The 26,816-nt window shown below is 36.5% G+C and overlaps 4 protein-coding genes, 1 long non-coding RNA gene and 2 other non-coding genes across 7 annotated transcripts in view; 4 read left to right on the top strand and 3 right to left on the bottom strand.

Moving 5' to 3' along the window:
• The first annotated feature begins 495 nt into the window (after positions 1 to 495).
• On the top strand, positions 496 to 8,616 carry LOC111461624 (fe-S cluster assembly factor HCF101, chloroplastic-like). Its single transcript, XM_023105222.1, has 16 exons — positions 496 to 686; positions 765 to 890; positions 1,932 to 2,074; positions 2,158 to 2,208; positions 2,509 to 2,664; positions 3,237 to 3,380; positions 3,454 to 3,596; positions 4,042 to 4,111; positions 4,430 to 4,525; positions 4,661 to 4,750; positions 4,830 to 4,883; positions 4,990 to 5,113; positions 5,247 to 5,371; positions 6,808 to 6,930; positions 8,218 to 8,286; positions 8,391 to 8,616. Exons 1-16 carry the CDS (start codon positions 620 to 622, stop codon positions 8,397 to 8,399), a joined length of 1,590 nt encoding a protein of 529 aa, XP_022960990.1. The 5' UTR covers positions 496 to 619; the 3' UTR covers positions 8,400 to 8,616.
• Positions 8,617 to 10,539: 1,923 nt separating this feature from the next.
• Positions 10,540 to 12,714, top strand: LOC111461858 (probable strigolactone esterase DAD2). The gene is made up of 2 exons (XM_023105574.1): positions 10,540 to 10,997; positions 12,039 to 12,714. The coding sequence occupies exons 1-2, from the start codon at positions 10,609 to 10,611 to the stop codon at positions 12,466 to 12,468; spliced, it is 819 nt and encodes a 272-aa protein (XP_022961342.1). The 5' UTR covers positions 10,540 to 10,608; the 3' UTR covers positions 12,469 to 12,714.
• TRNAY-GUA lies at positions 11,286 to 11,379 on the bottom strand. The gene is made up of 2 exons: positions 11,343 to 11,379; positions 11,286 to 11,321 (listed from the first exon to the last, which is right to left on the bottom strand). It is a non-coding gene; the product is annotated as a tRNA-Tyr (tRNA).
• LOC111461859 lies at positions 11,803 to 12,095 on the bottom strand. The gene is made up of 2 exons (XR_002713651.1): positions 12,020 to 12,095; positions 11,803 to 11,974 (listed from the first exon to the last, which is right to left on the bottom strand). It is a non-coding gene; the product is annotated as an uncharacterized LOC111461859 (long non-coding RNA).
• A 3-nt stretch (positions 12,715 to 12,717) lies between the features above and the next one.
• Positions 12,718 to 16,943, bottom strand: LOC111461857 (nudix hydrolase 20, chloroplastic-like). The gene is given in 11 exon segments (XM_023105573.1): positions 12,718 to 12,855; positions 13,113 to 13,233; positions 13,433 to 13,548; positions 13,654 to 13,733; positions 14,744 to 14,869; positions 15,492 to 15,572; positions 15,775 to 15,955; positions 16,119 to 16,183; positions 16,633 to 16,893; positions 16,895 to 16,915; positions 16,917 to 16,943. Coding segments are annotated over 11 exon segments (1,149 nt in total). The 3' UTR covers positions 12,718 to 12,785.
• Positions 16,944 to 17,820: 877 nt separating this feature from the next.
• On the top strand, positions 17,821 to 17,894 carry TRNAV-AAC. The gene has a single exon. It is a non-coding gene; the product is annotated as a tRNA-Val (tRNA).
• A 449-nt stretch (positions 17,895 to 18,343) lies between these two features.
• The window catches only part of LOC111461830 (dnaJ homolog subfamily C GRV2), an 18,591-nt gene continuing 10,118 nt past the window's right edge, over positions 18,344 to 26,816 (top strand). Inside the window, exons 1-9 of the mRNA XM_023105518.1 lie at positions 18,344 to 19,286; positions 19,699 to 19,932; positions 20,097 to 20,184; positions 20,291 to 20,499; positions 22,610 to 22,711; positions 22,784 to 22,846; positions 22,968 to 25,121; positions 25,384 to 25,746; positions 26,112 to 26,252. Coding sequence (XP_022961286.1) covers positions 18,870 to 19,286; positions 19,699 to 19,932; positions 20,097 to 20,184; positions 20,291 to 20,499; positions 22,610 to 22,711; positions 22,784 to 22,846; positions 22,968 to 25,121; positions 25,384 to 25,746; positions 26,112 to 26,252 — 3,771 coding nt within the window. The 5' untranslated portion in view covers positions 18,344 to 18,869. The remainder of the gene's footprint in view (positions 19,287 to 19,698; positions 19,933 to 20,096; positions 20,185 to 20,290; positions 20,500 to 22,609; positions 22,712 to 22,783; positions 22,847 to 22,967; positions 25,122 to 25,383; positions 25,747 to 26,111; positions 26,253 to 26,816) is intronic.

The following is a 26,816-nucleotide window of genomic DNA, read 5'->3' as shown; positions in this document are numbered from 1 at the left end:
AAAATAGAGAAGGTCTAGAAGAGAAAAACTACTCATATAATATGAATAATAAAGTCATTTAATTTCAACATTTTTCTCTTTAGTATTTATTATATTACTTGGTGATATACATATGTGAATATTATACCCAAACAAGATCTTAAAGGGATGATTTAAAGTGTTGAATCTTATGAACATTTTAATTTGTACCATTATTAATGTAGCTTGGGTGTAATTTTCTTATTAGGGTAATTTTTTTTAGAACAAATGGGAAAATAACTAAAATTCCTCATCCAACCACAAGCACATGCTGTTTTTTTGTTTTGTTTTGTTTTGTTTTTTAATTACAACTCGATAATTAAGATTATTGAATTGATAAAAATTCGCCATGGCGACACGTGTAAAAATTACAGCCTCTAGTCTGATGAAAAGACGGAAACAAGAGCATGATCACAAATTTGCAAATAATAAATAAATAATTTGCAAAAGGATGAAACGGCGTCGTTGCAGCGGAATCGGATGGATTAGGAAGAAGATTACATGGCAACAGCTAGAGCAGGAAGTTGAGAAGGCAGTTCACTCAGAATTGCCTCATCCACACTGAAACTTCGACCACTCTCAGCTTCCTTTCGCTCTAAAAATGCTTCTTCATACTCCATCATCGCCATGTCTTTCATTCAAGATTATCAAAGCACAATCAAAACCAGGTAACTTTCTATCCAAATTCATTTCCTTATGCTCAATAATAATCTTCTTACTCTCTGAATTCGGTATTCTATTCTCAGATAACGTTCTGCTACTCTCGGCTTTCAAGTCGTTGGTTCATAACCAAAGAATTGATAGGTCCATTTCCGTATTACGTGGAAGCTCCATTCCGAGTTCAGTTGCTAGAAATGCTGCTTCTACTGAAGGTAATTATCAGTTTATTGCATCTTTTTTCTTTTTCTTTTGTTAAATCCAGTTGTAGAAGGGCGAAATCTCCATTGCTTAATGTAGGAAGGCTTCTCGAGTTTTGCCAATCCTTCGACAGACCGTAAATTACTACTTAAATGAATTTGGATATTTCGTTGTGGTATTGGAATCCCGAGACAAGAAAATTGATTAATTGGCAATTTTGTTTTGCGCGGTGAAATTGCAGTATAGGTGAAGAGCAGATTCTTATTAGAATTGTAAATTAGACTTGGCACGTGCTAGTAGCAATAAGATAAAAGTTAACGTCACTAATTTAACTTCACGGTTTTTTGTTTAGTATATTGCTACTTGTTTATTATACAACGATTATGACTCGAAGCTTCTAATTATAGATTCTTATTCAAACTTCATTCCTTCATTGCTTCAGAATTAGTTTCTAATTATGCCCACGTTGAATTAAAGAAAAAAAAAGGTTTACATATTTTAAGGGAAAAAAAAGTAATTATGGAAGATTGGAGAGATAACTTATAGAAGAATGTGTATAAATAATAATATTGATTCATTTATCCTAATATTTAATGGCGAATTTAAGCTGAGAGAAGGAAACAGGGTCATCACTTCGCATTTTAACTGAGTAAAGAATTATCAAGTGTCAAAGAAAGCCTATACTCTAAATTTGTTGAGTAACAAATTATTATCGTGGTAGTATAATATACATGTGAGATTTGGATAAAACTGAGAATGCAAGAAGCTTGTCTTTCATACTACATGAGGTGCAGCGTTTCAGCTATGCACCAACCAATATCCATGTTATATCGTAAAAGGATCTCATATTTGTATATTAGCAAAGCAAAGAAGTTGTCACATTCATCACACAATCATGTTAGTGTGAGGGTAGGCTGTTTTAGCATCAAAGCATTTCTCTAAAATCAAATTTGTTCTTGTTACCATTTTATCCAATATTAACCATCAGCTGGAAAAGCTGTTTCATCAATCATGTAATAACCCAAATGACAGATTCTGTTTTCTGTAAACTGTAGCTGGTGCTTCTGTAATGTCCACTGAGACGGCTGAGGCTGATGTACTAAGAGCGTTGTCGCAAATTATCGACCCAGATTTTGGAACAGATATTGTCTCATGTGGTTTCGTGAAAGATCTTCAAATTGATGAGGCTTTAGGAGAGGTTTATTGAGAACGTGGAATTGAAAGATTTTTCTGTGATGTCTTCTTGTTGTTAATTAAACTAAATGATTTGTTGGATCACAGGTTTCTTTCCGGTTAGAGCTCACTACACCAGCATGTCCAGTCAAGGACATGGTAAATGACCCAATCATGTTGTTTGAACAAGAACTGACATATGTTTGGAAGGGTAGACTTTTTGTTTTTGACCACAAGTTTCTTAGAAATGGAACTGAGTTTTTGTTTTCCACCGTGGTTCTTTTCATGATTTTTGTTTTGTATATGTGCTGCAGCAATTTCATTAGTTGATATTTATTTTTGTTCGTTTCTGATAAACTTCCATAGTTCTCTTAAAAAAAACATTTCTCTGAAGCCCTAATGGTTTATGCATTTACTTGAATGTCATAATTAAAGGTAATAACATACGTTGCATGACAGTTTGAACAGAGAGCGAATGAGGTAGTAGCAGCAATTCCTTGGGTAAAAGATGTGAAAGTGACAATGTCAGCACAACCAGCAAAGCCTATTTATGCTGGGGAACTTCCACCTGGGTTGCGGAGAATCTCAAACATTGTGGCAGTTTCTAGTTGCAAGGTAGGCTACTCGTTTTCATCCTTTTTCAGCTCAATTTGATTTGAATATCTATCGAAGTGCAGATCATTAATTTCCAAGATTGACTTCTTTTCTGGAAAAAGTTTGGTGTATAATTTCTTCAAATTATTTCATGTTGTAATTGTTAACTGATAGGCTTTGTCCAGCTATTTTATTTATGAACAAGATAACAAGATAACAAGGAAATAAGGGAAGATTTGGAAGCTTCCACCTGTCCAATTCTCACATAGAACGTCCAAGCAAAACATAGTTAAAAAAAGATACCCTCCCCAAACAGACAATCAGCTATATACCCCTATCTCCGTGGCCCTCCTTCTAATTAACAAAATACAATGGACCCCATAGATCTCGTAAACTCTCCTCTTATGTGCTTATGTATATACACGTTTGTAATTTGGTGCCTACCATAAACATTATTGAACGCTGTCATATAGAGTCTTCTCATTTGAGGGGGAAAAAGATTGCTACTGATTTAGTGCCCTTTTCCGCATCAGAAAATTCCTTATGTTCTCTTCTTCTTTCCTGTTAAAGGAAATAGCTAACATTTAATGCAGGGAGGTGTAGGGAAATCAACTGTAGCTGTAAATCTGGCGTATACTTTGGCTGGTATGGGTGCTAGAGTTGGTATTTTTGATGCTGATGTTTATGGACCAAGTTTGCCCACTATGGTTTCCCCTGAAAACAGACTGCTAGAAATGGTAACCTTTCGACATTTCATCAAAATTTTCTCAGTCAGTGACGGTAGATTGTGAATATCTAAAATTTCTACAGAACCCAGAGACGAGAACCATTATTCCAACTGAATACTTGGGAGTCAAGTTGGTATCCTTTGGATTTGCAGGACAAGGTCGTGCCATAATGCGAGGTCCAATGGTTTCTGGTGTCATTAACCAGCTACTGACTACTAGTGAATGGTTTGTTCTCTTGGTAAACAAATTAGAAGTCAGGAATATTAGTAAATAAAATATATTTATACCGCATGTATCAAACTACCCCTTAATCCCTGAACTAGAGTAAATTTAATTATTTAATATATTTCATCACATTTCTACTCCTAAGACTAATGAAGAAAGAAACAAAACAAGAGAAGTTTCAAGGCAAAACATAGGCAAAATGTTCTGCATATTTTCTCTCGTGTCCAAACAAGTATGTTTAAAAGTTCAAAATAAGAAGAGATTTTGCAAATGTTTAAACTTATATAGTATTGAAGTTGCACTTCTTTTGAATTAGTTTAATCAAGAGACGGTTTCTCAGCAACAGTATTATGCTTTAAACTAAACTTAATAGAACGAGTGGCTACCTATTATTAGTGTTAACATGTAACCATTTTCTAATCATAATCAACTGTAAATAATGTAGGGGGGAGTTGGATTATCTAGTCATTGACATGCCCCCCGGAACTGGTGACATTCAACTCACTCTTTGTCAGGTTTGTTTGTATTTTTACTTTAAATTTCCTTGGAACTCAATATAATATTTCAAGCTTGTTTCCAATACACATGTAAGAGCTCATTGAAATTATGTTTTCCTTTTCTATGGTGTATTAGGTTCTTCACTCTTCTTTATAATACAATTTCTTACTTGCTATCACATTGTTGCTTTATTCTCCATTGTTATTTTCTTTGGAGTATACATGCATTATTGTTGATAGCCTTTCCAATTAGCACATTACTGCTGACCATTCTACATGTGAAGCTTAGTTGATTCCATTGTTTATTATTGGTGACCTGATAAAAAACAATTTCAGGTGGTCCCTTTATCTGCTGCTGTTATTGTAACCACGCCTCAAAAATTAGCATTCATTGATGTTGCAAAAGGAGTTCGCATGTTTTCAAAACTGAAGGTTTGAAATTTTTTATGAAAGTTTAATTGACTGTCATGGTGTAAATTTTTCTTATTGTGGAATCCATGAAAGAACAGACAGAAGGTTCTTATGATCAGACATACTCTTAACTTTAAGATACCACTCTTACTCAAGGTGCCCTGTGTTGCCGTGGTTGAGAACATGTGCCATTTTGATGCTGACGGAAAACGTTATTACCCATTTGGCAGAGGTTCAGGTTCTCAGGCACGTAGCATATCCTGAGAACTCTTTTGAAGATAGAAACTTTTTATTCGACTATATTTAAGTAGTGTGTAAATTGCAGGTGGTTCAGCAGTTTGGAATTCCTCACTTGTTTGATCTTCCCATTAGACCTACTGTAAGTCTGACGATAAGTTCCCTTGACGACCTTTATGAGTGTACTATGGCTAAATTTTGATTTTTCTTTTTTAATCACTTCAAAATTTGTTCTTTAATCTGGATAGCTATCAGCATCAGGAGATAGTGGCATACCTGAAGCGGTGGCTGATCCTCAAGGTGAAGTCGCCAAGACATTTCAGGATCTTGGGGTCTGTGTTGTGCAACAGTGTGCCAAGATCCGGCAACAAGGTATTTTGATTTCACCTTCTAATGATTGTGCTGGTATTATACTAAACCCTTCTTAGCATATTCTTGAGACCAATTTTGATAGCTCATGCTACAAAAAGGATGCTGATTTTCAATATACTTTTCTAAATGCCAGTATCAACAGCCGTTACTTATGATAGAACAATCAGAGCAATCAGGGTGAAGGTACCTGATTCTGATGAAGAATTCCTTTTGCATCCTGCGACCGTGAGACGAAATGACCGCTCTGCCCAGAGTGTGGTATGTTCAGTGATTGTAATTGATTTTAGTTTATTCCTTCGATTATTTCCTAAATGCAATTCCTACATTATCCAACCGTATCTCAGAAGACAATTAGATGCCTTCGAAATGTTGTGCTAACTGCCACTTGAAACCTCTTAGTAAAATATTGGGTGAAATGTCATGCGTGTCATGACAGCTAGCTTTTATTCTTGGCAAAAGCTAGTGAGCTAGAGACTTTTATATGGCTGGCCAAAATTTTCAGCATGTGAACAAGTTTTTTCTTCATGCATATTTATTAGCTGTTCAAATATTAAAATTTAATTACAAAATCTGAATAATGATTTGGAAACGCTGGCTATCAATTTCAATCTAAGCGTATTATTGCATGCATCTGACTGTATCTCTTCTATATAACAATTTCATACATACATTTGTATCTACCTTTACTAGTTTTTTCTTTTCATTAATTCTTTTCCTGGGCGAGATACAATATTGGTGTTCTATATATTTTCCTCAAGATATTAGATCGCCCTAAAATTCAACCATGTTCTTCTTGGTTCTTATTTTTGATATGTACATATACTAACTGATGAAGAAAACAGTCTGCCAGCTTATTTATGTACGACTTTTTTAATGTTGACTTGATAGTCAAAAACGAAAGTATCCTTTTATAGACCGAGCACACACAGTGGTCCATGTTCGTCTGTGTGAACTTAAACGTAATAGGGGATGCGGGAATGGCATTCCATCTTCCTCGTTTATTGGCTAATTCACTATACTTTTCTGTTAGCTTTTGTACTTTCAGATGAAACAGTTTTATCCTTGTAATATTATTTCATCTTTTGGCATTACTTTTTTTTTTTTTGTTTTTTTGGAAGATAATTACTTGGGATTTTTGGAATATATGGTTGAAGGATAATTGCTCATTAGTTTTCACTGTGCCTTGCTCTACTCACATCGTGAAGTTTGTGATGCCATTTGAAATTTATGATAATTACTAGTAAGCGGTCAACGAAAAAAACTGGTGGCTGGCGGAGTCAGTTTCATGCCTGTCATTTCACATCAGCTTACTAATACAATATTAGGGGTAGAAAACTTTGAATTGTAATCAGGCTATTAAACCCAGCTCCTCCATAGCCATGATTGTGATGACTCATCACATATAGGTGTGTAGAGGATTCTAGTGATTGAGACTTGGTTGATACAGCAATAAATAAATGGAGCGATTCCTGGCAGCCAAAACTTTCTAGTTTCTACTTGATCATCTAGTTTTTTTTTTCTTTGACATTACATGATCATTTATCAAAGCAAACGATATATTCTTTGTGGGAACAGAACATTGATCAGTATTCTTTCATGGTTGATTAACATTTTATTCTAGTGATTGATCGATATTAAGGCTGATTATCTCAAGCCCTAAAACTTGAGGATTTTGATTTTTCCCCCCAAAACAGGACGAATGGACAGGTGAGCAAAAACTGCAGTACGCTGATATTCCAGAAGACATTCAACCTGAGGAAATCAAGCCCATGGGGAACTATGCTGTGACAATTACCTGGCCCGACGGATTTAACCAGGTGAGCAGGATTGAATTTGATTGATAAATTGAAATGATCAAGTCCATATTATTGATGTTTGGGGAGGGGGGACGTTTTCTTTATCCTTTTTCTTTCTTGGGTAAGATATAGATTCATTAAAAAGAAGAAAATGCCAGAGGGGAGGATTAGCCATACAGATTGGGCTTTTTCAACATTGGAAGTTTGCCAATTAATATGCCAATATCAAATAATGAAGTCAACACAATAACTAACCTTATCTCATCTTCAAGTGGGAAAAACACAAAGATCTCAAGAATTATAACATATACCTAACACTGATGTCACAAGTAAATGCGAAGGATATTGACCGACTTCCAAACCAACTATTTTAAAATCTGGGGACAGGTAGCTAGAGTGATGACTGTCTACATATGATCCTATTGGAAAATTCTAAGTTTTTTTTTTTTTTTTTTTTTTTTTTTTTTGCTTCTGGCCCATTCTGATTCCACACTCTGCCCCTCCAAGAGGGCATGGCCGGTTGGGATGTTCACAAGGCAGGTAGGGGAGGAATGGCTTCCCTGTCCTGGCAAAACTTTTCATTTAATTATGTGGAGATTGGTGCGGAAATTTTCTGCAAGAAATTCACAGAGATTAGACTCTTTGTGAAAAATTATTCTTCATTTAGTTTTCTTAGAAAAAAAAAATCAATAAAATAGATTGATTGTTTTATTGAAAATCTATATTTAAATGGTCAATTTTCAATGAAAAAAATCTCAAAGAAATTCTTGAAGAACTTAACAAAAAACTAAAATAATTAAAAAAAATATATATAGTTAAAAATGTTGAACCCATCATTCTTAAAAGTTTAAATTTAAATAGTATAATATAGTCTCAAATCATTTAAAATTCTATCATATGAAAAAAAAAAAACATTAATAATAATAGAGTTGGGAACGAGGATGAGGAATGCATTTTTCTTCCCTCCCCCTTCCCATTTCGGTGGGGGTGGGGAAAACGAACATGCTTAATGGCCGGTGAAGACTATGCAATTACAAAAAAATTTCCTTTATGTTAACAAGGAAAGATCAGATAAAAAGAAGCAGGTAGGGGATAAGACACATTAAAACTCCTTTTGTGTTTGTATTTTTCTTGTGTCTATCAAGCAGAGAGTGATTTTGGTACAAATTACGAATGAATCATTTCATTTCAAGTGTGTAGCCTGCTAAAAGTTCCCATTCCTGGTTGAGGATTTGGAAGGAAAGAAATCAAAAGTCAACTGTGTTTTATAAGGTAGTTCTAATGTAAACCTTATTATTTAATGTGTAGATTGCTCCCTATGATCAACTGCAAATGATGGAGAGGTTAGTTGATGTTCCTCAGCTAACTCCTGCCCAGGTAAAATATAGAATTCCTAAATTTTGTGTTTAAGTAGGACTTCTCTGATAAAGCTTCCATTATTGTAATATCATATATTTTTCTTGGGGTGTCCTTTCCTGCAGGCAGTTTAGAGTTACAGCAAATTTAAAACTTAGGCTAAGAGAAATCAAGATTGTTGAATTAAAAGCATCCCAGTTTGGATGGAGTTAGAGATAGATAAATCCTTTTTTTTTCAGTCCTTTTTCATGTAATATTGTAATGTAATAGATGCTTAAAAGCAGCTGAAATGGTGAAATATGAATCTCAAACAGTAAATTAGAGAAATTTATCTGCTTCTTTTGTTGTTCTCTTATGGCATCTCCTATGGTTCATAAAGCTCTTTTTAAGTGCAGCTCAAAGAGTCAATCCGTCATCTTTTCAATCTTGGTTAGATTTCTACCTTAGGTTATGGAGTCTGATGCATCGTGTCAACGGTTATATATAGTAAAACTATATTTGGTAAAATGTCAAAAAAGCCAATAAATAGTTATATATAGTAGATGATATATCTAGCTGTTTATGGTAAGTTAAACCATATATATATATCCCTCTATATTCTCTCCTGTCGGACATATATGTAGTTATCAATACAAAACCTTTAGCCGGAGTTCTCCTTGCATTTTCTCTATCATGTTTTTTTGTGTTCATTTAGATTTACATTTAGATCGAGTGTTGTGTTGTTGTGCGATCTTAACATTCTAGTTATGCTCGGTTGTGAGTTATAGGTTTTTGAATCTATAATGGTGCATTTATTACAGTGAGAATGGGATATTTTCAGTCCATCTTAGTTTGTGGTGGAGAGAATCGTTGGATTTATCTAAAAATGCAAACAATTAGGAAGCGGCCTAATAAATGAGGAGCCATGGACATTGCAGATACATTTGAAAAGTCACAGTTTTGAAGGCAAGATGTGTTAATGGATGGCTAATTGCTTCCCTCAACCGTCCACTTCCGCCATTAAAGGCTCTGCTCCATAGACCAGAGAGCTTCTTTCAGCTTTTAATGTTCAAACAAACGGATTGTCCAAACCACACCAATCATCAACACAAACCACAATCTCTCCTCTCTTACATTTCACCTTTTGGCTTTAATAGCAGCCAACCCCACTTCACATTTACACCAAATTCTAGAACCTGCCACTTTTTTTTTAATTTTTTTTTATAATAATAATCAATTTGTAAAATTCTTCGAAAATGAATAGATATTTTAACTACTAAGTTGTTCTCTTGTTCACAAAAATGAGATCAAGCCTAAACTTGGAGGACGCAGTAGGGCTTGGAGGATGATGCATGCATAAGATCTTGAGTTTCAATATTGAAAGGATTATTTGATATTTGAGGATTCTATTGTCCTGGTTAAGTTTAGTGCATGATTCTATATCATGTAGGAATCATGACTCTCCACAATGATATGATATTGTCCACTTTGAGCATTAGCTCTCATGTTTTTGCTTTGAGCTTCTCCAAAAAGCCTCATGCCAACGGAGATGTATTCCTTTCAACTCATGATCATTTCCTAAATTAGCCAATGTGGGACTCACTCCCAACCGAAACACTTGTTAATTAATGAATGCATTAATCATTCATTTTAATTTAAAAATAAAAAAATGTGGTCAGCATAAATGGCAGCAGCCCTTGGAGATAGATAACAAGTCGAAATCATCAAAGTTGACTATTCTTTTCGACAACCAATAAAATTTATAGTACATATCTCTCGCAACTAATACGAAATAATTTAATATAGAAGTAAATAAAAATTTCAAAATAATAATTAGATATAGTGATATAAAATAGAAGGTGGGAACCAAAAATATCATAATTTTGTGACATATGGTTGACTTGAATGATTATTGTTTAGAAATGGGCGAAAACAAACAAAAGAGCACTTTTGTTCATCTTGGGGTTTGTGGTAATTTTGTATAAAATATATAAACTAAAATAAAAAATAAATTAATTAAATGAAGGGCTTTGGAATACAACGTGGTGGGGACGGAGGGGAAATAAATGAGAAAAGGTGGGTATTGGACTTATCTTCAGCCTTCATAAATAATTAAAACTAAAAGACAACGTCCTACTTTTTGAGCCGAGAAATTATTTAATGAGACCGTTAAGATTGTGATCCACCGTTTTCGATCACGAAAAATAAATATGGTAAAATTTGTGTTTATTTTGATCTTTTTTTTAATTTTAAGTTTGTATAAGCAACCCCACCCCTCTATTCCCTATAAAGACAGCCATAGGCTGAGCCACACACTCACACACAAGCCTTCATCTTATTCTTAGTCCTTTCTTTCTTGGTGCGATGGTTGTTATGGTGGAAAATGGGCCACTGTCGATGGCCCTAAACGCTAAGGTAATGGGTTCGGGGAGGGAAGCAATGGTTTTGGCTCATGGGTTCGGAACCAACCAGTCATTATGGGACAATATGGTTGGGAAACTGAGCCAGAAGTACCGTGTTGTTGTTTTTGATTGGACATTTTGGGGTTCCATCAAAGATCCCAACTTGTATGATCCTCAAAAGTACTCCTCCTATTATGCTTTTGCTGAAGATCTCATTGCTCTCCTTGATGAGCTTGGCCTCACCTCCACCATCTTCCTTGGCCACTCCATGTCTGGCCTTATTGGCTGCATTGCTTCCACTAAAAGACCTGACCTGTTTCAAAGACTCATTCTGCTCTGTTCTTCTCCCAGGTATTTTTATTGATTTTAATTCAAAATCAAACAATTCTTTGTCTTTTCGACAAATTCTTTTGAACCTGTGTAAGGTGTTGGTGGGCATATGGGCACATGGGTCTTGGTAAAAATGGTCAAATAATACTTCTTTCCCCTCAAACTTATTCAATCTTAGAAGTAGAAATCTCAAGTCAAATTGGATCTTATGAAGTTACAGGAAAATGAATCATGATTTTTAAGTACAAAAAAGGGATTTTTTTTCTTCTTAAAGAAACACAAAAACAAAAAAAAACAAAAAAAAAAAAATCCGACCTGCCGGATTCGAACCAGCGACCTAAGGATTACTTCAGGATTTGATACCCACTACAGTCCTCCGCTCTACCAACTGAGCTAAGGTCGGTTTTGATATCAACGTCAAATTTAATTACTAAATAATAAAAACTTTTAAGAATAATATATATGGAAACTCATCGACGGCTGGATTTTAAATCTGCCCGAGGCAGAGCCCAATAGATTTCGAGTTCCTTGACCGCACGTATTTGTTCTTTTATTGCTTATTTTATTTTATTTATTATTATTGGTTTTTTAAAAAAATTGTTTTTTTTAATTATTATTGTTTGTCTCTTTAATATTTTCATTATGTTCTGCTTATGTAATATTATTATTATTATTTATTATATATATAATATAACATATGTTTTAGCATCTATCTATGTCATCATTATATTTTTTTTTTCTGTTCAACTATGTAAAAGTAAACATTTGAACATCAAACTTTTAAGTCAATTATGTAATGGGTTTATTTAATTGTTTATTCCTCTGGTTAATTTCAATCTCTATATGCTATTATATTTGTAAATTTCAAAGTAATAAATACAATATACAATTTTTATTTCATTGTTTCTGTAATTCCCCCTATACTATAAGAGCGAATCAATTTGATGAATGTATTCTTGAAAGCAAGGTGAAAAGGGCTGAGTTGCTTAAAAACGGTTCTGAAATGTAATTCTTTCTGCTCCAAAGTTCTAAGTTCTAACAACATATTAATCATTGTGTTAGGTATATAAATACAGAAGACTATGAAGGCGGCTTCGACCAATCGGACATCGAGCAAATGATAGCAAATATGGAAGCCAACTACGAAAATTGGGCCACACAGTTTTCTTCTCTGGTTGTAGACGAAGCTGATCCTCTGTCACTGAGCAGGTTGCGGAAATGCTTGCATGAGATGAGGCCTGAAGTTGCAGTGTCCTTGGCTAAGACAGTGTTCGGAGTGGATGAGAGGGGGATTCTTGAAAAGGTCGACATTCCATGCACCATCCTACACACTAAAACCGACGTTGCCGCCCCTGCCTCGGTTGCCATCTTTATGCAGAAGCAAATCAAGGGCAGTTGCACAGTGAGAGTTATTAACACTAATGGACACTTCCCTCACTTAACTGCACACCTCCAGTTGCTTCAAGTTCTTGGTGAAATCCTGGGCTTTTGATATTCAATAGTTCTCAGTCAAATCTTGGGTTAGAAATGTAAGTGAATAATGCAAGTCAGTGTGAAGTGTAGTGTGTTTATAGTGGCTGGGGAGTTCATGATTCAAATTGTTTCCATGTAGTGGGCTTTCAGGTGTACTTTTGTTAATGTGTTTTCATTTAATAGATGTACCAAACAGAGTTTGTTTGGCTTCACAAATACATCTAGTGAACAAGAAAGTTCTGCAAAAACAATAAACAGTATGTAACAATCCAGATTCGATATTGAAACAAATTAACCTGATTTTTCTATCATCAACGTATTGGACGAATTGTTTTATCAGAAGCAGGTCCCACTTCTCAAACTCTGCAGTAGCTCCAAGTACCCCGAACTTTCGGGATTAATGTACCTGCAAGTTTTTAAACGCATGAATACAAACAACTGTAGACTCATTAAGGATACCCTGAGAAGTAGAGGTATAAAGTATTTTCATCCAGTTGTTAGATCACCAATCAAATACATTCTATGTGGTTTAGAAAAGATTGTACTCATGACAATTTGGTTGAACCACAAATGTTAACAACCAAGACGTACACTTGGAGTTATAACTAAATCAAATAATGGCTGTGTAACAAAGGTATATTCAGAGAAGAAAGTATATAGTACCCGTGTCGAAATAGGAAATCGATAATGACAAGAGTACAATTAGGCTTGAATAACTGTGTCCTCCGAATCACATTTGCAACATTTGTCACAGGCAACAACATGAATCCTTCAACCTCCCCATCTGACAAAAGTTCGAGCTAGTTAGACAAAAACTTGTAGTGAAACAAAATAATAAAACAATATGATGCAGAATATATACACCGGCGCTCAGACAAAGAAAGAGAGTCGTTAGGAGCTAGTCTAGATTAATACAACGTAATATATCTTGTTAGTTAAACATTGAATTTCCATGTAAACAAAAATGTATCAAATTAGCTAACCTTGATTCTCCGGTATAAAGCTTTCAGGAAGCTTTAAATCGTAACAGAATTGAACATCTCGCTTGTAACTAAAACCTTTGATGTCTGTATATGAAATGGCACCAACTGGTATGGCCCTAAAACAAAAGCATTATGTGAAGCCACCAGGCTTACCACAACCATGTAATACACGAAGGTTATATTGGTGAGAAATTATATTCAAATTCTTGCAAGGGAATTACCCTTTTGATATTGATCTCGGTATGCCTGCTTCCTCCTCACATTCCTTCATCACATTCTCCCCACAAGGGATGCCCTGAGGCTGTCACTATCAAAATGTCAGGGGCTAGCTATAAAGGCACAAGAAGTACGGTATTCAGCACTCAAGGGCATAGTTCTAACTTTATATCTCCTCATCTCTTTTTCCTCTGATTATTATCAAGGGTTGCACAACTATGTTTTCAAATCCGTAGGTATAGACGTTTCCACTGTTGTATAACTAGAAATTTATTAATAAGTTGTAACTCGTCAAGAAATTTGTAGTATCAAAATCTTGTCTAATTTGTTATTTAACTTATTCAACTTTATTACCCAAACAAAGTAAACATCAATAATTGTTGCATACATAAACTAAGATTAACAAACTAGACATACATATTGGCTGAAACACAAACAGATTCTGATTCATCATAGCAGGAGCCAGGATGTAATACTACATGCCAGAAAGGTTAAATATATAAGTCAGCCTCTAAAGTTTACATCTCTCAAGGTATCAAAATGTTCGATCAAGTCCTTATTCAATAAATGAATGAAATTAATAAAACAAGGGTGATATGGCGTCGAAATATTTTTTATATATAAGTTACGTTCTTTTTCAATTCTAAATATATATCTTATCTTTAATAAATAGGGAGGTCGAATTTTTTAGTTAAATGGGATGAGATGGATATTTAACATTCAAACGACTTTTTCTCACAGAAAGTAATATTTTAAAATTTCATTTCACCATTCCTTTTTCAATTTCAACGAATTATCAAGTAGGGACATGGACTTCGTTGAAATATTTTGATATCTAAAGGGTATTATTACTTAAAACTTTGAAAATATTATGAACCAAATTGAAAGAAGGTTTGAAGGCTAAATGATACCTACTGGAAAGTATCTATATAACTACAAACATCTAAAAGAAGAAACGAAAAAGAATAAGGGAACTAACACCCAGAGATCATCCAATCATGAAGAAAAACAGAATAGTCATCATTTTTCACATTTTCACGTGACAGAAGCACATGTAAGGAAACTTGCAACAGTTAGCTATTACTTATTACGTACCAGCCCTCCAGCCACTAAATGATCCAACATTCCAGGAAAAGTTGGCTTTGTTTGACTCCTTTTCGCAACCCACAAAAACTTTTCTCCCTCCCTCTCAACATAACCATTCATATGAACTCCATAAACCTGTGCTAGGAAACGCACCACGATAAGGCAGACAAAAGTTAGAGAAACCAAGTAGTGGAGTAGTAGAACTTTCAGCTATTTACAACCAAGTAGCCAGTTTCCATCTCCGACATGCACATTCAACAATAAATTTCACTTCAATGTCTGGGCTCTTCTTTTGTAAGTAAATCAGCCATGTGTGAACAACACCAGAGAACTGCTACAACCTACAAGTGACGTATGCTTTACCCTACTCAAAAGGAATTTTCCATTTACACCATAGCATTGAGGGAGATTCTATATAACCCTTCAAAAAGTTTCACTTAACCTGCAAGTATATATTAAGAAACTACCCTCTTAAGCTTTTCTGGTGCTAAATTTTAGCACCAGAAAGTTGTTTGCAAAATCATCAGTTATTTCAAATCTTGCTTTTGTATTCAGAATGACAATAAATATAATGGCTCCAATTTTACTTGGACCAAACAACCAAACGTGTGTAAACAGATTCAACAAATCAAATGGCCTGCTATGCTCAAGGGCCAAACTAAAAGCAGGATCAAAACATAGCTTCCAAAGTGCGTTTCAGGAGTTAGAACAAAAAATTATAAATTTCCACAAAGCTGTAAAAGGGGAACATTCGCACCTTTATTCCAAAATAAGGAGCCGCAGCTCGTTCGAGTGAGAAGAAGCTTGACGCACCAAAGGACGAAGTAACAGGGTATAGCTGACAGAGTTCATGGTTATCCACAGTTAGCCACATGAAGTACTGTCTAGTTCAAAAATTAACTATCTAAAAAGGACAAGTTTATTTGAGCATTAAACAGAAGATGGCGATTTTTTTCTTTCTTTCTATGCAACGATTGCAAACAGAAAGACACTGAAAAGTAATGCAATCATCGGTTTAAATTTGGAATCACAAGCAGTACCTCATTCCGTGTACCTGGAATGACTTCTTCACCCAAACACTTAACTACATCTCCAACTGCATGCGTCCTATCTTCAGGTGTCTTCAACGATTCATGCAAGGTTAAGTAAGCGCCCAATTGACCACAATCATCTCGGGGGAAGATAAAGACATTCGGATACTGCTTCAGGTGTTTAGCGAAACTGCATGAAGTACATCAAAACGATCAATTGAGCCTATCCACAGTATATTGCAACTGCGCACAGGCTAATTTTGATGAAATGAAGGCAAGTAAGAATTGGCAACACAGATGGATCATATCTTCAACATACGTAACGTTGTCCAGACAGAACACAGGAGCCTCACCCATGGTGCACGTAGCCAACAATTTGGTTGTCGATGACAAACGGGAGAAATTCAGATTGCGTATCCTGTAAGAAAATTTACTCAATTTAAAACATTCAAACAGACAGACAAGGAACGACTCTCCAAATATTGTCCACTTTATTCGGATGTTTTACTTTTGATTTTCCCTTAAATACCTTGTAACAATGCGAGTACACTATTTGTTCGACATTTGAGTCACCTTTGACTGCATTTTCGGGACTCACAACTTCTTTGTTCGACACTTGAGGATTCTATTGGAATGACTCTAATACCATGTTAGGAATCACGACTCTCAACAATGGTGGTGTGATATTGCCCACTTTGAATGTAAGTTCTCAGAGTTTTACTTTTAGTTTTCTCCGGGAGGGCCTTCTCCTATCGATGAAGATACTATTCATTATATTCATTATTTATAAACGCGAATAATCCTAGCATGAATAACCTTGTATCTTTAGGTTGTACATCCAAACAAGAAAAGGAGAAAGAGACGTACTGATCCACGATTGCAGAGCTTGACCTTCTCGAAATAGCCCGTCAGATCTGAAGGATCGTCCTGAAAGCTTGATGGTAAAGAAATGTGCACAACGTCGTCCCAAGAGAAGCTGCCGGCGGCGACCGATATCGAGCGGGTTACTGCTGGTCGAAATGTAGACAACATTGGATACGTCGTCCGGGAAATCTTCGAAGCGTTGTAAAGGGAAGAGACAATGGATAAGTTATGAAATCTGTGTGCAACGAGAGATTTGCAGGCCATGGAATTGGATTGGAGCTAACTTCGCCAGAATTACCAGAGGAAATAACCATAAAAGGAACACTGACCGGACGACAACAAAACCCTTCGAAGTATATTTGGTAACTCATACATCAATATGAAATTCAATATTAATTTTCAAAAGAATTAAAAAAATAATAATCTGATTCGGATTATTCAAATATTGAAATATTAATATAATTAAATTTACAAATTCGGACACTCATCTAAAAACCCCCATTTTTAAAAAATAGGATAAGATTTTATTATTATTATTATTATTATTTTTTTTTTTTTTTTTTTTGGTATGTTGCTTTGGTTACCTCCTAAAGAAATTGAGGACCTTCTCCGGTAGTCTCTATTGGTAGGTGATTAACGAAGACTCGTACTTTTGCTATTGCCTTTACCACAGCTATCTCTACTACTTCATTTAGATTTGTTTATGTTGTGTCTTCTTTGCGTACCATTTATATAGACGAAGAAAGGAAAAAAGAAAAAAAAAAAACTTCAACCTTCAAATAATAAAATATATATGGGAATGATTATATAGAAATTTTATCGCTAATTTTGATATCAAACAGTATGACCTTCAAATAAAGCATTATGAAATCACAAGATTTACCACACTCATATTTATATAATACAAAGTTACGATGGTGTAAAAAAATTACTTATCCGATATTGATCTCAGTAACCCTGTATCGTTCTCACGTGAAAGATGAAAGTGAGTCGAATTGGAAAAGAGATGGGCATAAATATAACTCCAAGTGAATTGTTGTGAAAAATTTCCATTTATTACTTTTTAAAATTATTTCTCATCATTCAACTAAGTGGTCTACCTCTCCACCATAGCTAAGGTGGAGATATGGTGGAGAGAACTAATACTTAAAATGTAAAGGTATATTTGGAAATCAAAGCATGTTCACATCTGGTGTCGTGGTGTAGTTGGTTATCACGTCAGTCTAACACACTGAAGGTCTCCGGTTCGAGTCCGGGCGACGCCAAGAAGTTTCTTTTTGTTTTTTTTTTTGTTTTTTAGTTTATGGACGTGAAAAGAGATTAAATTGTGAGAATAAAATTTAGGGTTTTAAAAAGAATATTATGAATCTAAAAAAGGCGTTGAATTATCATCATTTTTTTTTCCCTTCTTGAGTTGAATTACATCAGTATTTTTCTTCTAGATACGCCTCTTTTTTGTCAAATAAAAGTATATCGAATCGAGGATATTATAATAAAAATGTTCCTCATCCTCAATTTATTATAATGTTACCATTACCATCCGAGGCAGTTGACTTCGTAATTTCACATCGCTAAGTAAATCCCTCAATCAAGGGGATGGATTTAATTGCGTTGCGTCCCGCGAACCAACGGCTTAGATTAAACACATTCAACAATCGGATTGATGCCACGTTCTTAGATGGTCACTGACAGGTGACGATAACCTCGACCTCAATTTTGGTGTCCAACTGACAGTGGTGCCTCTCAACGTTGGGAACAATCGTTCCGACCTGTTTTCGGGTTTTCTTCCTCCTCCTCCTCCTCCTCCTCCTCCTCCTCCGACGATCGGGCTAAATTCTTTCTCAAGTAATTTACAATTGGTTGTCTGATGATAAGTCTTCATCGAATTCAATCGAGGGAATCAAATGCCCTTCTACTATTTGCATGATCAATTTCACGGATTTCGGCTGATCAATTTCTTTTTGCAGAATATTCTTTTATGATTAAAGTTCATTAGGGTTTTGTTTGTTCAATTCAAAGCTGGAGAGTTGGATATATAACCGTCAGAGCTGGGGGCGAATCAGTCTCGGTCTCATAGAAGCCCGTCGGCGGCTGCATCTGTCCAATCCGGCGCGGGACTCTGGTTCTCTCTACGATCTAGCAATGTGCCTCCTGCCCATACTCTTGCTTACCTTGCCAATATCGAATCTGTGAACCGGCTTACGTCTGATTTTCGGCCAGCTCCTGCTCGTCTTCCTTCGATGGAACAATCCGCTGCTCATTCTTCCAATTCTGCGCCTCCCGAAGAGCCAGAATACTTGGCGCGCTATTTGGTTATTAAGCACTCGTGGCGTGGCCGCTACAAGCGGATTCTATGCATTTCGGCCGCTTCAATCATTACATTAGACCCTTCCACACTTGCGGTGACCAATTCATACGATGTCGCCAATGACTACGAGGGTGCCACGCCGATTATTGGGCGAGATGACAATTCGAACGAGTTTAACATCAGTGTTCGCACGGATGGGCGCGGAAAGTTCAAGGGGATGAAGTTCTCTTCCAAATACAGAGCGAGTATATTAACGGCGTTGCACAGAATTAGGTGGAATAGATTGGCCCCGGTTGCTGAGTTTTCGGTGCTTCATCTTCGGCGACGAAGCTCGGAGTGGGTTCCCTTTGTAAGTTTCCTCCTTTGCCTGAATCCAGAATAGAGTGGCGAACTATTTGCTATTTACCATTTTTCTTTATTCTTTTTAATAAAAATAAATGTTTAAACATTGCAATTGTGTCAAGGAACTCTTCTAGCTCAATGTACACCTCTTAGGCTGCAACCAATGGTTAAGAATACCTGATTCAAGAAACTGAAAGAAAGTTGTGTTTACCTTGTCTTTAACTTGGGAAAAATTAGATGTTTGCTGCTGTCGTTATACTTTTCTTGTCGGCTATAGAAGAGCTGAATCAAAATGATGAGACTATTGATAAGGGCTTTTGTGTATGACTACTAGTAATTCCGTTCACATGCCCACGCCTATTGTGTTGATTAGCTTCAGTTGCTGAATGGTTTGGCATTATGTCTGCTTGCTTTTACAGAAATTAAAAGTTTCTAATGTTGGAGTCGAGCTACTAGACGTAGGATCCGGAGAACTTCGTTGGTGCTTGGACTTTAGAGATATGAGCTCTCCTGCAATTATAATTCTACCTGATGCTTATGGGAAAAGAAGTGCTGAATTTGGTGGTTTTGTTCTATGCCCTTTATACGGAAGGAAATCGAAAGCCTTTCAAGCTTCTTCTGGTACTTCAAACAGTGCAATCATCTCAATTTTGGTAGGTTAAAAACTCACTGTTGCATAACTCTTAATTTTGGCATCTTGTTGGCTAGCAGTTTGTGTAAATCTGAGGTTGTTCATCAGGGAGGAATGACCAAAACAATTACCCTGAGAGGTTTAACATGTATAAGAATTTCTAATTTGAAGTCTACTTTATTGTAGACGAAAACAGCAAAATCCATGGTAGGGTTGTCACTTTCAGTGGATAGTTCACAATCTCTCACTGTGATGGAGTACATAAATCGAAGGGGTAATTAATTGAACCATTTCCCATCTTATATGTACTTTTTCCATTGTTTTTTAAAATTCCGCTTGTTTATATTTATAGCTCATTTGAAAAAATGTATTAAATCTAGCAAAAGAGGCTGTTGGAGCTGATGAAACCCCATGCGGTGGCTGGTCTGTTACAAGACTGCGGTCTGCTGCACATGGAACTTTAAATGTTCCAGGATTGAGTTTGGGAGTCGGCCCTAAAGGAGGACTTGGTGAACATGGTGATGCTGTGTCTCGTCAACTCATTCTTACAAAAGTCTCAATAGTTGAAAGACGCCCAGAAAATTATGAAGTAAGTGGACAAACATTTAGCTTTTTGTTTTTTAATTAGTGTGTCATCAATTTGAACAGTTCATTACTTCTTGTACTGCTATCTTGCTTAGTTCTCATGGATTTTCTGCTCACCTGTCCATCAAAGTTTACGTTGGGAATTGGGATTACCATTATTATTATACTTGATTTTTCCCTGTGAATCAGCTCCTATGAAATTATTGTTTTTACTCACGGTCACCCTCACAACCATCTTCCCTTTGTGCAAGAAGCTTCTATAAGTTATACGCCTTCAAGCATGAAACTTTAATTCTTTATCAAGGCCTTTGAAGGATAGTTTCAAGATCTTGATTATGTAAGAGATATGATGTGGTTTATCATATTAATAAATATGATGAATTTCAAATTTTCTCCTTACTATCCAATAACAGGACTCCAATCCCACAAAATCATGCCAAGATCATAATTACAAAAGAGTTTATTAGTAGATGCCCTGAAAGAGGCATTAAACCTCCTCCCTAGATCTTTCAACCTCTCTAAAATCCTCTTAGTCCTCTCAAGTCAAATGCTCCAAACAATAGAGATGAAGCGTGCTTGCCTCTAACACTTGGCCCTACTCATGAAAACTTTCTCAATCATAGAGAAGCTATCTGTCCTTCAGGCCAGTTGCACACTGAAGGTCTTCAACCATCTAGTCCAAATAGAATGTAAAAGCTAGAATTCCACAAGAGATGATGAATGTTGTCCTCTTGCTGTTGGCAGAGAAGTGGTTGCTACACAGAAAAAGAGTGGCGCTGGATGTAGTCCATATCATTAACCTGATCGTATAAAACTTGCCACTAAAAAAATTGACCGTACTTGTAGGCTCTTGTCGGACTTAATCCTATACACGGAAACTTAAGCTATGTGCTCATAACTATTTTTAACGATCGCCCAAACTATGGCTAAACGGCTATACCGAACTTGGTAGGTCAATGTACAACTACCCTCAGCATACCTCCTTTAAGGAGTACTCAATCCCTCTCAGGTTCACAACCTAGAGGTTTTCTATTTTTTCTTGGCTCTAGGTTTCATGTATGTCTAGGACCTTTATTAGTCTTGCGCAAAAAGCGCTTGGAGTCACTGTGGCCATGAAAAGGCCCTAAGGTACTACTCTTCGGTGTGGAAGAGCCCCTTTCGTTCTAAAGGTGGCTGTACTCCATACCTATCTACCTACTAAGCTCAAAACAGTAGATTCTCCCAAATGGTGTCGGGCAACATCTACATGTTCCTAAGATTAGTAAATTACTTGTCACAATGCCCGTTTCAGATTAGAACAGTAACTACCTACTCATGTGCCCACATCAGGGTAGAACAGTAAAACTACCTGTCTCTACACCCTTTCGGGCTGGGTCAGTAAACTACCTGCTCATGTACCCTCATCGGGTTAGAATAGTAAAACTACCTGTCGTACGAATAGTAACTACCTGTTACTTTGCCTTTCCAAGTTACTGGATTGTTATCCCATTTACATTTCATTTGAATGGCTCTTAATAAGCCCACTTCTTTATTCGTTGCCCCTACTAAATTGAGTTGATTAATAAATAAAATATGTTGATATTGAAATTCCTATTTCATTTTTAAATATTCTGAATGTGAAGTGATTTGAATTGATTGGTTTAGCACATTTACAACAATTGAAATATAAATTAGTAATTTTTATTTAGTTGATACAACAATTGTTTAAAAATTTGTTTTATCCAAGTATTAATTTATTAAACTTTTTTTTTTTCAATAAAGAGGGATTTTTTAATAGAAGTTAATAATTAATTAATCTTGATTTAATAATTGTTATGGATATCGACTATATTTTACTCAAACAATTTTGATGCTCATGTCTACATTCTACATAATGGACACATCCTGATTTCAGATTTCTGGTTTGTTTCTTCAGTCAAATTTGGTAATATAATGACAATAGGTATTGGATTCATAATCAATTCATAGGCTACCTATTTTCATATCACAAATTCAAAAGGGAAAATGATCAAAAAAACGTGAACAGAAATGTTAGGGCAACCATTCAGCATGATTACACATGTATATTGCATGTCTGATGAAATTTTGTAAATCATCATAACTTTTGTGTACAGGCGGTTACAGTTCGTCCTTTATCTGCTGTCAGCGCCCTTGTGCGGTTTGCTGAGGAGCCCCAGATGTTTGCAATTGAATTCAACGATGGATGTCCTGTTCATGTGAGCTTGCCTTTTAAATTTTTAGATTAATATTGTTTTATGAACTTTTAATGGACATGGCATGAAAAACAGGTGTATGCCAGTACATCTCGGGATAACTTACTTGCAGCCATTCGGGATGTATTGCAAACAGAAGTAGGTAGATGATGTATTTATCTTCATTTTGTTTTGCTATTTAGCATCCATAATGGATATTTATGTTGGATTCATGGGTAACTTAATGTTGTCTATTTTCATTTCTGATGGTTACCTTTAGGGTCAGTACCCAGTACCTGTGTTACCTAGGCTAACAATGCCTGGTCACCGTATCGATCCACCTTGTGGAAGAGTCCACCTACAATTGGGCCAACAACAATCTGCCATTGATTTGGAAAATGCATCCATGCATTTGAAGCACTTGGCAGCAGCTGCTAAAGATGCCGTGGCTGAAAGTGGTTCTATACCTGGATCAAGAGCTAAACTTTGGCGTAGAATAAGGGAGTTTAATGCATGTATACATTACAGTGGAGTTCCTTCCAATATTGAAGTACCAGAGGTGACCCTCATGGCCTTGATCACGATGCTTCCAGCTGCACCAAATCTTCCTCCCGAGTCCCCTCCATTGCCACCTCCTTCACCTAAAGCAGCTGCAACTGTAATGGGCTTCATCTCATGTTTACGTCGATTATTAGCATCAACAAGTGCAGCCTCACATGTGATGTCATTTCCTGCTGCTGTTGGGAGGATAATGGGTTTGCTTAGAAATGGTTCTGAGGGTGTAGCGGCTGAAGCTGCAGGCCTAATTGCAGTGCTTATTGGTGGTGGGCCTGGAGATTCAAATCTGTTGACAGATTCTAAAGGAGAGCGGCATGCTACAATCATGCATACCAAGTCAGTGTTGTTTGCTCATCAAGGTTATGTGGTTATTCTTGTCAACAGACTGAAGCCAATGTCTATTTCTCCTTTGCTTTCCATGGCTGTTGTTGAAGTTCTTGATGCTATGATATGTGAACCACATGGTGAAACCACTCAATATCCAGTTTTTGTTGAATTATTACGACAAGTGGCTGGCCTCAAGCGTCGCTTGTTTGCACTCTTTGGACATCCAGCTGAAAGTGTAAGAGAAACCGTGGCTGTGATAATGCGCACAATTGCAGAAGAAGATGCAATTGCAGCAGAGTCAATGCGTGATGCTGCTTTACGAGATGGTGCTATACTAAGGCATTTGTCACATGCATTTTTCCTTCCTGCTGGTGAGAGACGTGAGGTTAGTCGGCAGTTAGTTGCTCTATGGGCAGACTCCTATCAACCTGCTTTAGATTTTTTATCTAGAGTTTTGCCTCCTGGGCTTGTTGCATATTTACACACACGATCTGATGGAGTCCTGCATGAGGAGTCAAATCAGGAAAGATCATATAGTAGACGACAGAGACGCTTGCTCCAGAGGAGAGGCCGTACAGGTAGAGTGATAACATCTCAAGATCAAAATTTGCCACATAATAATTTTGAGATTGGTGATCGCTCGAGCCAGTCAAATGCTGGTACGGTTTCAACCATTCAAACATCTGTTGCTCATCCGAGTGACAGTGTCATCGGTGATATTTCCGGGTTAGCCCAACATGATCAATCTGTTATTCCTTCTTCAATTGACGTTCCAAGTACTAACACAAATGAGGCATCAGAACCAAATATTGACTGTGCTGATGCCAATCAAGAGTTGGGACTTCCTGCTCCAGCTCAGGTTGTTGTGGAGAACACTCCTGTTGGATCTGGCAGGCTACTCTGTAATTGGCCTGAATTTTGGCGAGCTTTTAGCCTTGATCATAATCGGGCTGATTTGATTTGGAACGAGCGCACAAGACAAGAACTACGTGGGGCATTGCAAGCTGAGGTTCATAAATTAGATGTTGAGAAAGAACGGTCTGAAGATATTGTACCTGGGGTCACCCCTGTTGGAAAAAGTATGACTGGTCAAGATAGCCTACCAAAAATTTCTTGGAACTATTCTGAGTTCTTAGTTAGCTATCCTAGTTTGTCTAAAGAGGTTTGTGTAGGTCAGTATTATTTGCGTTTGTTGCTTGAAAGCAGCAGTACTGGCAGGGTTCAGGATTTTCCACTCCGTGACCCAGTTGCTTTCTTTAGAGCACTCTATCATAGATTCTTATGTGATGCGGACATGGGGCTCACAGTAGATGGCACCGTTCCTGATGAATTGGGTGCATCTGATGATTGGTGTGATATGGGAAGACTGGATGGTTTTGGAGGAGGTGGAGGCTCTTCTGTTAGAGAGCTATGTGCAAGAGCTATGTCAATTGTCTATGAACAGCATCATCAAACAATTGGTCCATTTGAAGGCACTGCTCATATAACAGTTCTCTTGGATCGAACAGATGATAGAGCTTTGAGGCATCGTCTTCTTCTTCTTTTGAAGGTGCACAAATGCTCAAAACCCTTCCCCCTGTCCCACTTCCCCTGCTCCCTTGAGTGATATACTTATTTTCAAAGACCATGAATTATCGTAGAGGGAAAAAATTTCACTATCTTCGTTTGTTCAGTTACCTCCCTTCCAAAATTATGGAATCCACTGTTTTGGATCTTGGGACCAAGCTAGCACAGAACAATTTCAGGAAGATTAATATTATCTTTAGATTTTATAAAGATATTTTTATCACTTATATTAACTTTGCATGCAGGCATTAATGAAGGTATTATCAAATGTAGAGGCATGTGTTTTGGTTGGAGGTTGTGTATTAGCTGTTGATCTGCTGACAGTGGTTCATGAAGCCTCAGAGAGGACTGCTATTCCTTTAGAGTCTAATTTGCTTGCCGCCACCGCTTTTATGGAACCTCTCAAAGAGTGGATGTTTATTGACAAAGAGAATGCAAAAGTTGGGCCATTGGAGAAGGATGCCATTAGAAGGCTGTGGTCAAAGAAAGCTATTGATTGGACAACACGGTGCTGGGCCTCTGGAATGCTAGACTGGAAGAGATTGCGTGATATACGTGAACTGCGATGGGCATTAGCTGTTCGAGTTCCCGTTCTCACACCAGCTCAGGTATATGTATGCATATTTATTGTCTGCATACATGTTTATTAAAGTTAAGGTTTCGCTATATTACACGTTGAGAATCCTTTTGTTGCATCAATCTGTTTTCTGGACCCTAAGGCTATTTTCCAGTCTTCCTGCTAAATACCTTGGTTCTAGCTTTTTTCCCCTGCCCAGTTATTTTTCCTTTGAGATTATTGGGTTTTTATTTTAGATTAATTGGGATACGTTGAAATTCGTCTCTGCCCAGATAACATTCATTGATAGGCTGCTTTCAGAACCTTACACTCGAGCAATTTATTGAGTGTGTTGCTGCTGTTTGCAACCTCTCTTTCTCTCCGCTGATATCTTGATATAATGACTTTCTTGTCTAGATTGGTGAAACAGCATTGTCCATTTTACATAGCATGGTATCTGCACATTCGGACTTGGATGATGCTGGAGAGATAGTCACCCCAACCCCTAGAGTAAAACGAATCTTGTCCAGCCCAAGGTGCCTTCCACACATTGCTCAGGTGAGATCTGGAACTCTTTTCCTGTCTTTCACAGATTACTTGAGAGGAGGAAACGCTGGTTGACTCTTACCTAGAAGTGATGGTCTGGTTGTGTAAATGCGCTACTTTTTGTATGAGTTTAATGGTGTTAAATGGTGTTAAGTCGTTGAGTTTCATACATTACCTTTCAATGAAAAAATTGTAGGAAAAAATATTTCAAATGACAAAAGGCTCTTAAATAATATTAATAATTATCATCATGTATTCATGAAATTGACAAGTAGTAACTCAACATATATCACAAAACAAGATTTATTAATTGCAAGTATGCTGATCCCTTTTTTTTCTTTAATAAAAAAAATATAATTGTTCTCATGTGTGGGGATGATATGACACCGCTTAAATCCTCCACATATTTCATCAGTTTGTTTTCTGTATTCACTTATTACTAATAATTATTTGACAGGTTCATTTCTATTTTATTTTATCTGCTTGCCTACATTTTGAAACCTTAATGCTGAAGCTTTATTTGAGCTATCTTGCCGTCTTTCTTTTTCCTTCCTTCTTTTTTTTTTTTTTTTTTTT

Source organism: Cucurbita moschata, unplaced genomic scaffold, assembly GCF_002738365.1.
Source record: "Cucurbita moschata cultivar Rifu unplaced genomic scaffold, Cmos_1.0 Cmo_Scf00025, whole genome shotgun sequence".
Taxonomy (NCBI): domain Eukaryota; kingdom Viridiplantae; phylum Streptophyta; class Magnoliopsida; order Cucurbitales; family Cucurbitaceae; genus Cucurbita; species Cucurbita moschata.
The sequence above is the reverse complement of the archived record's forward strand: the minus strand, read 5'-3'. Positions and strand labels throughout refer to the sequence as shown.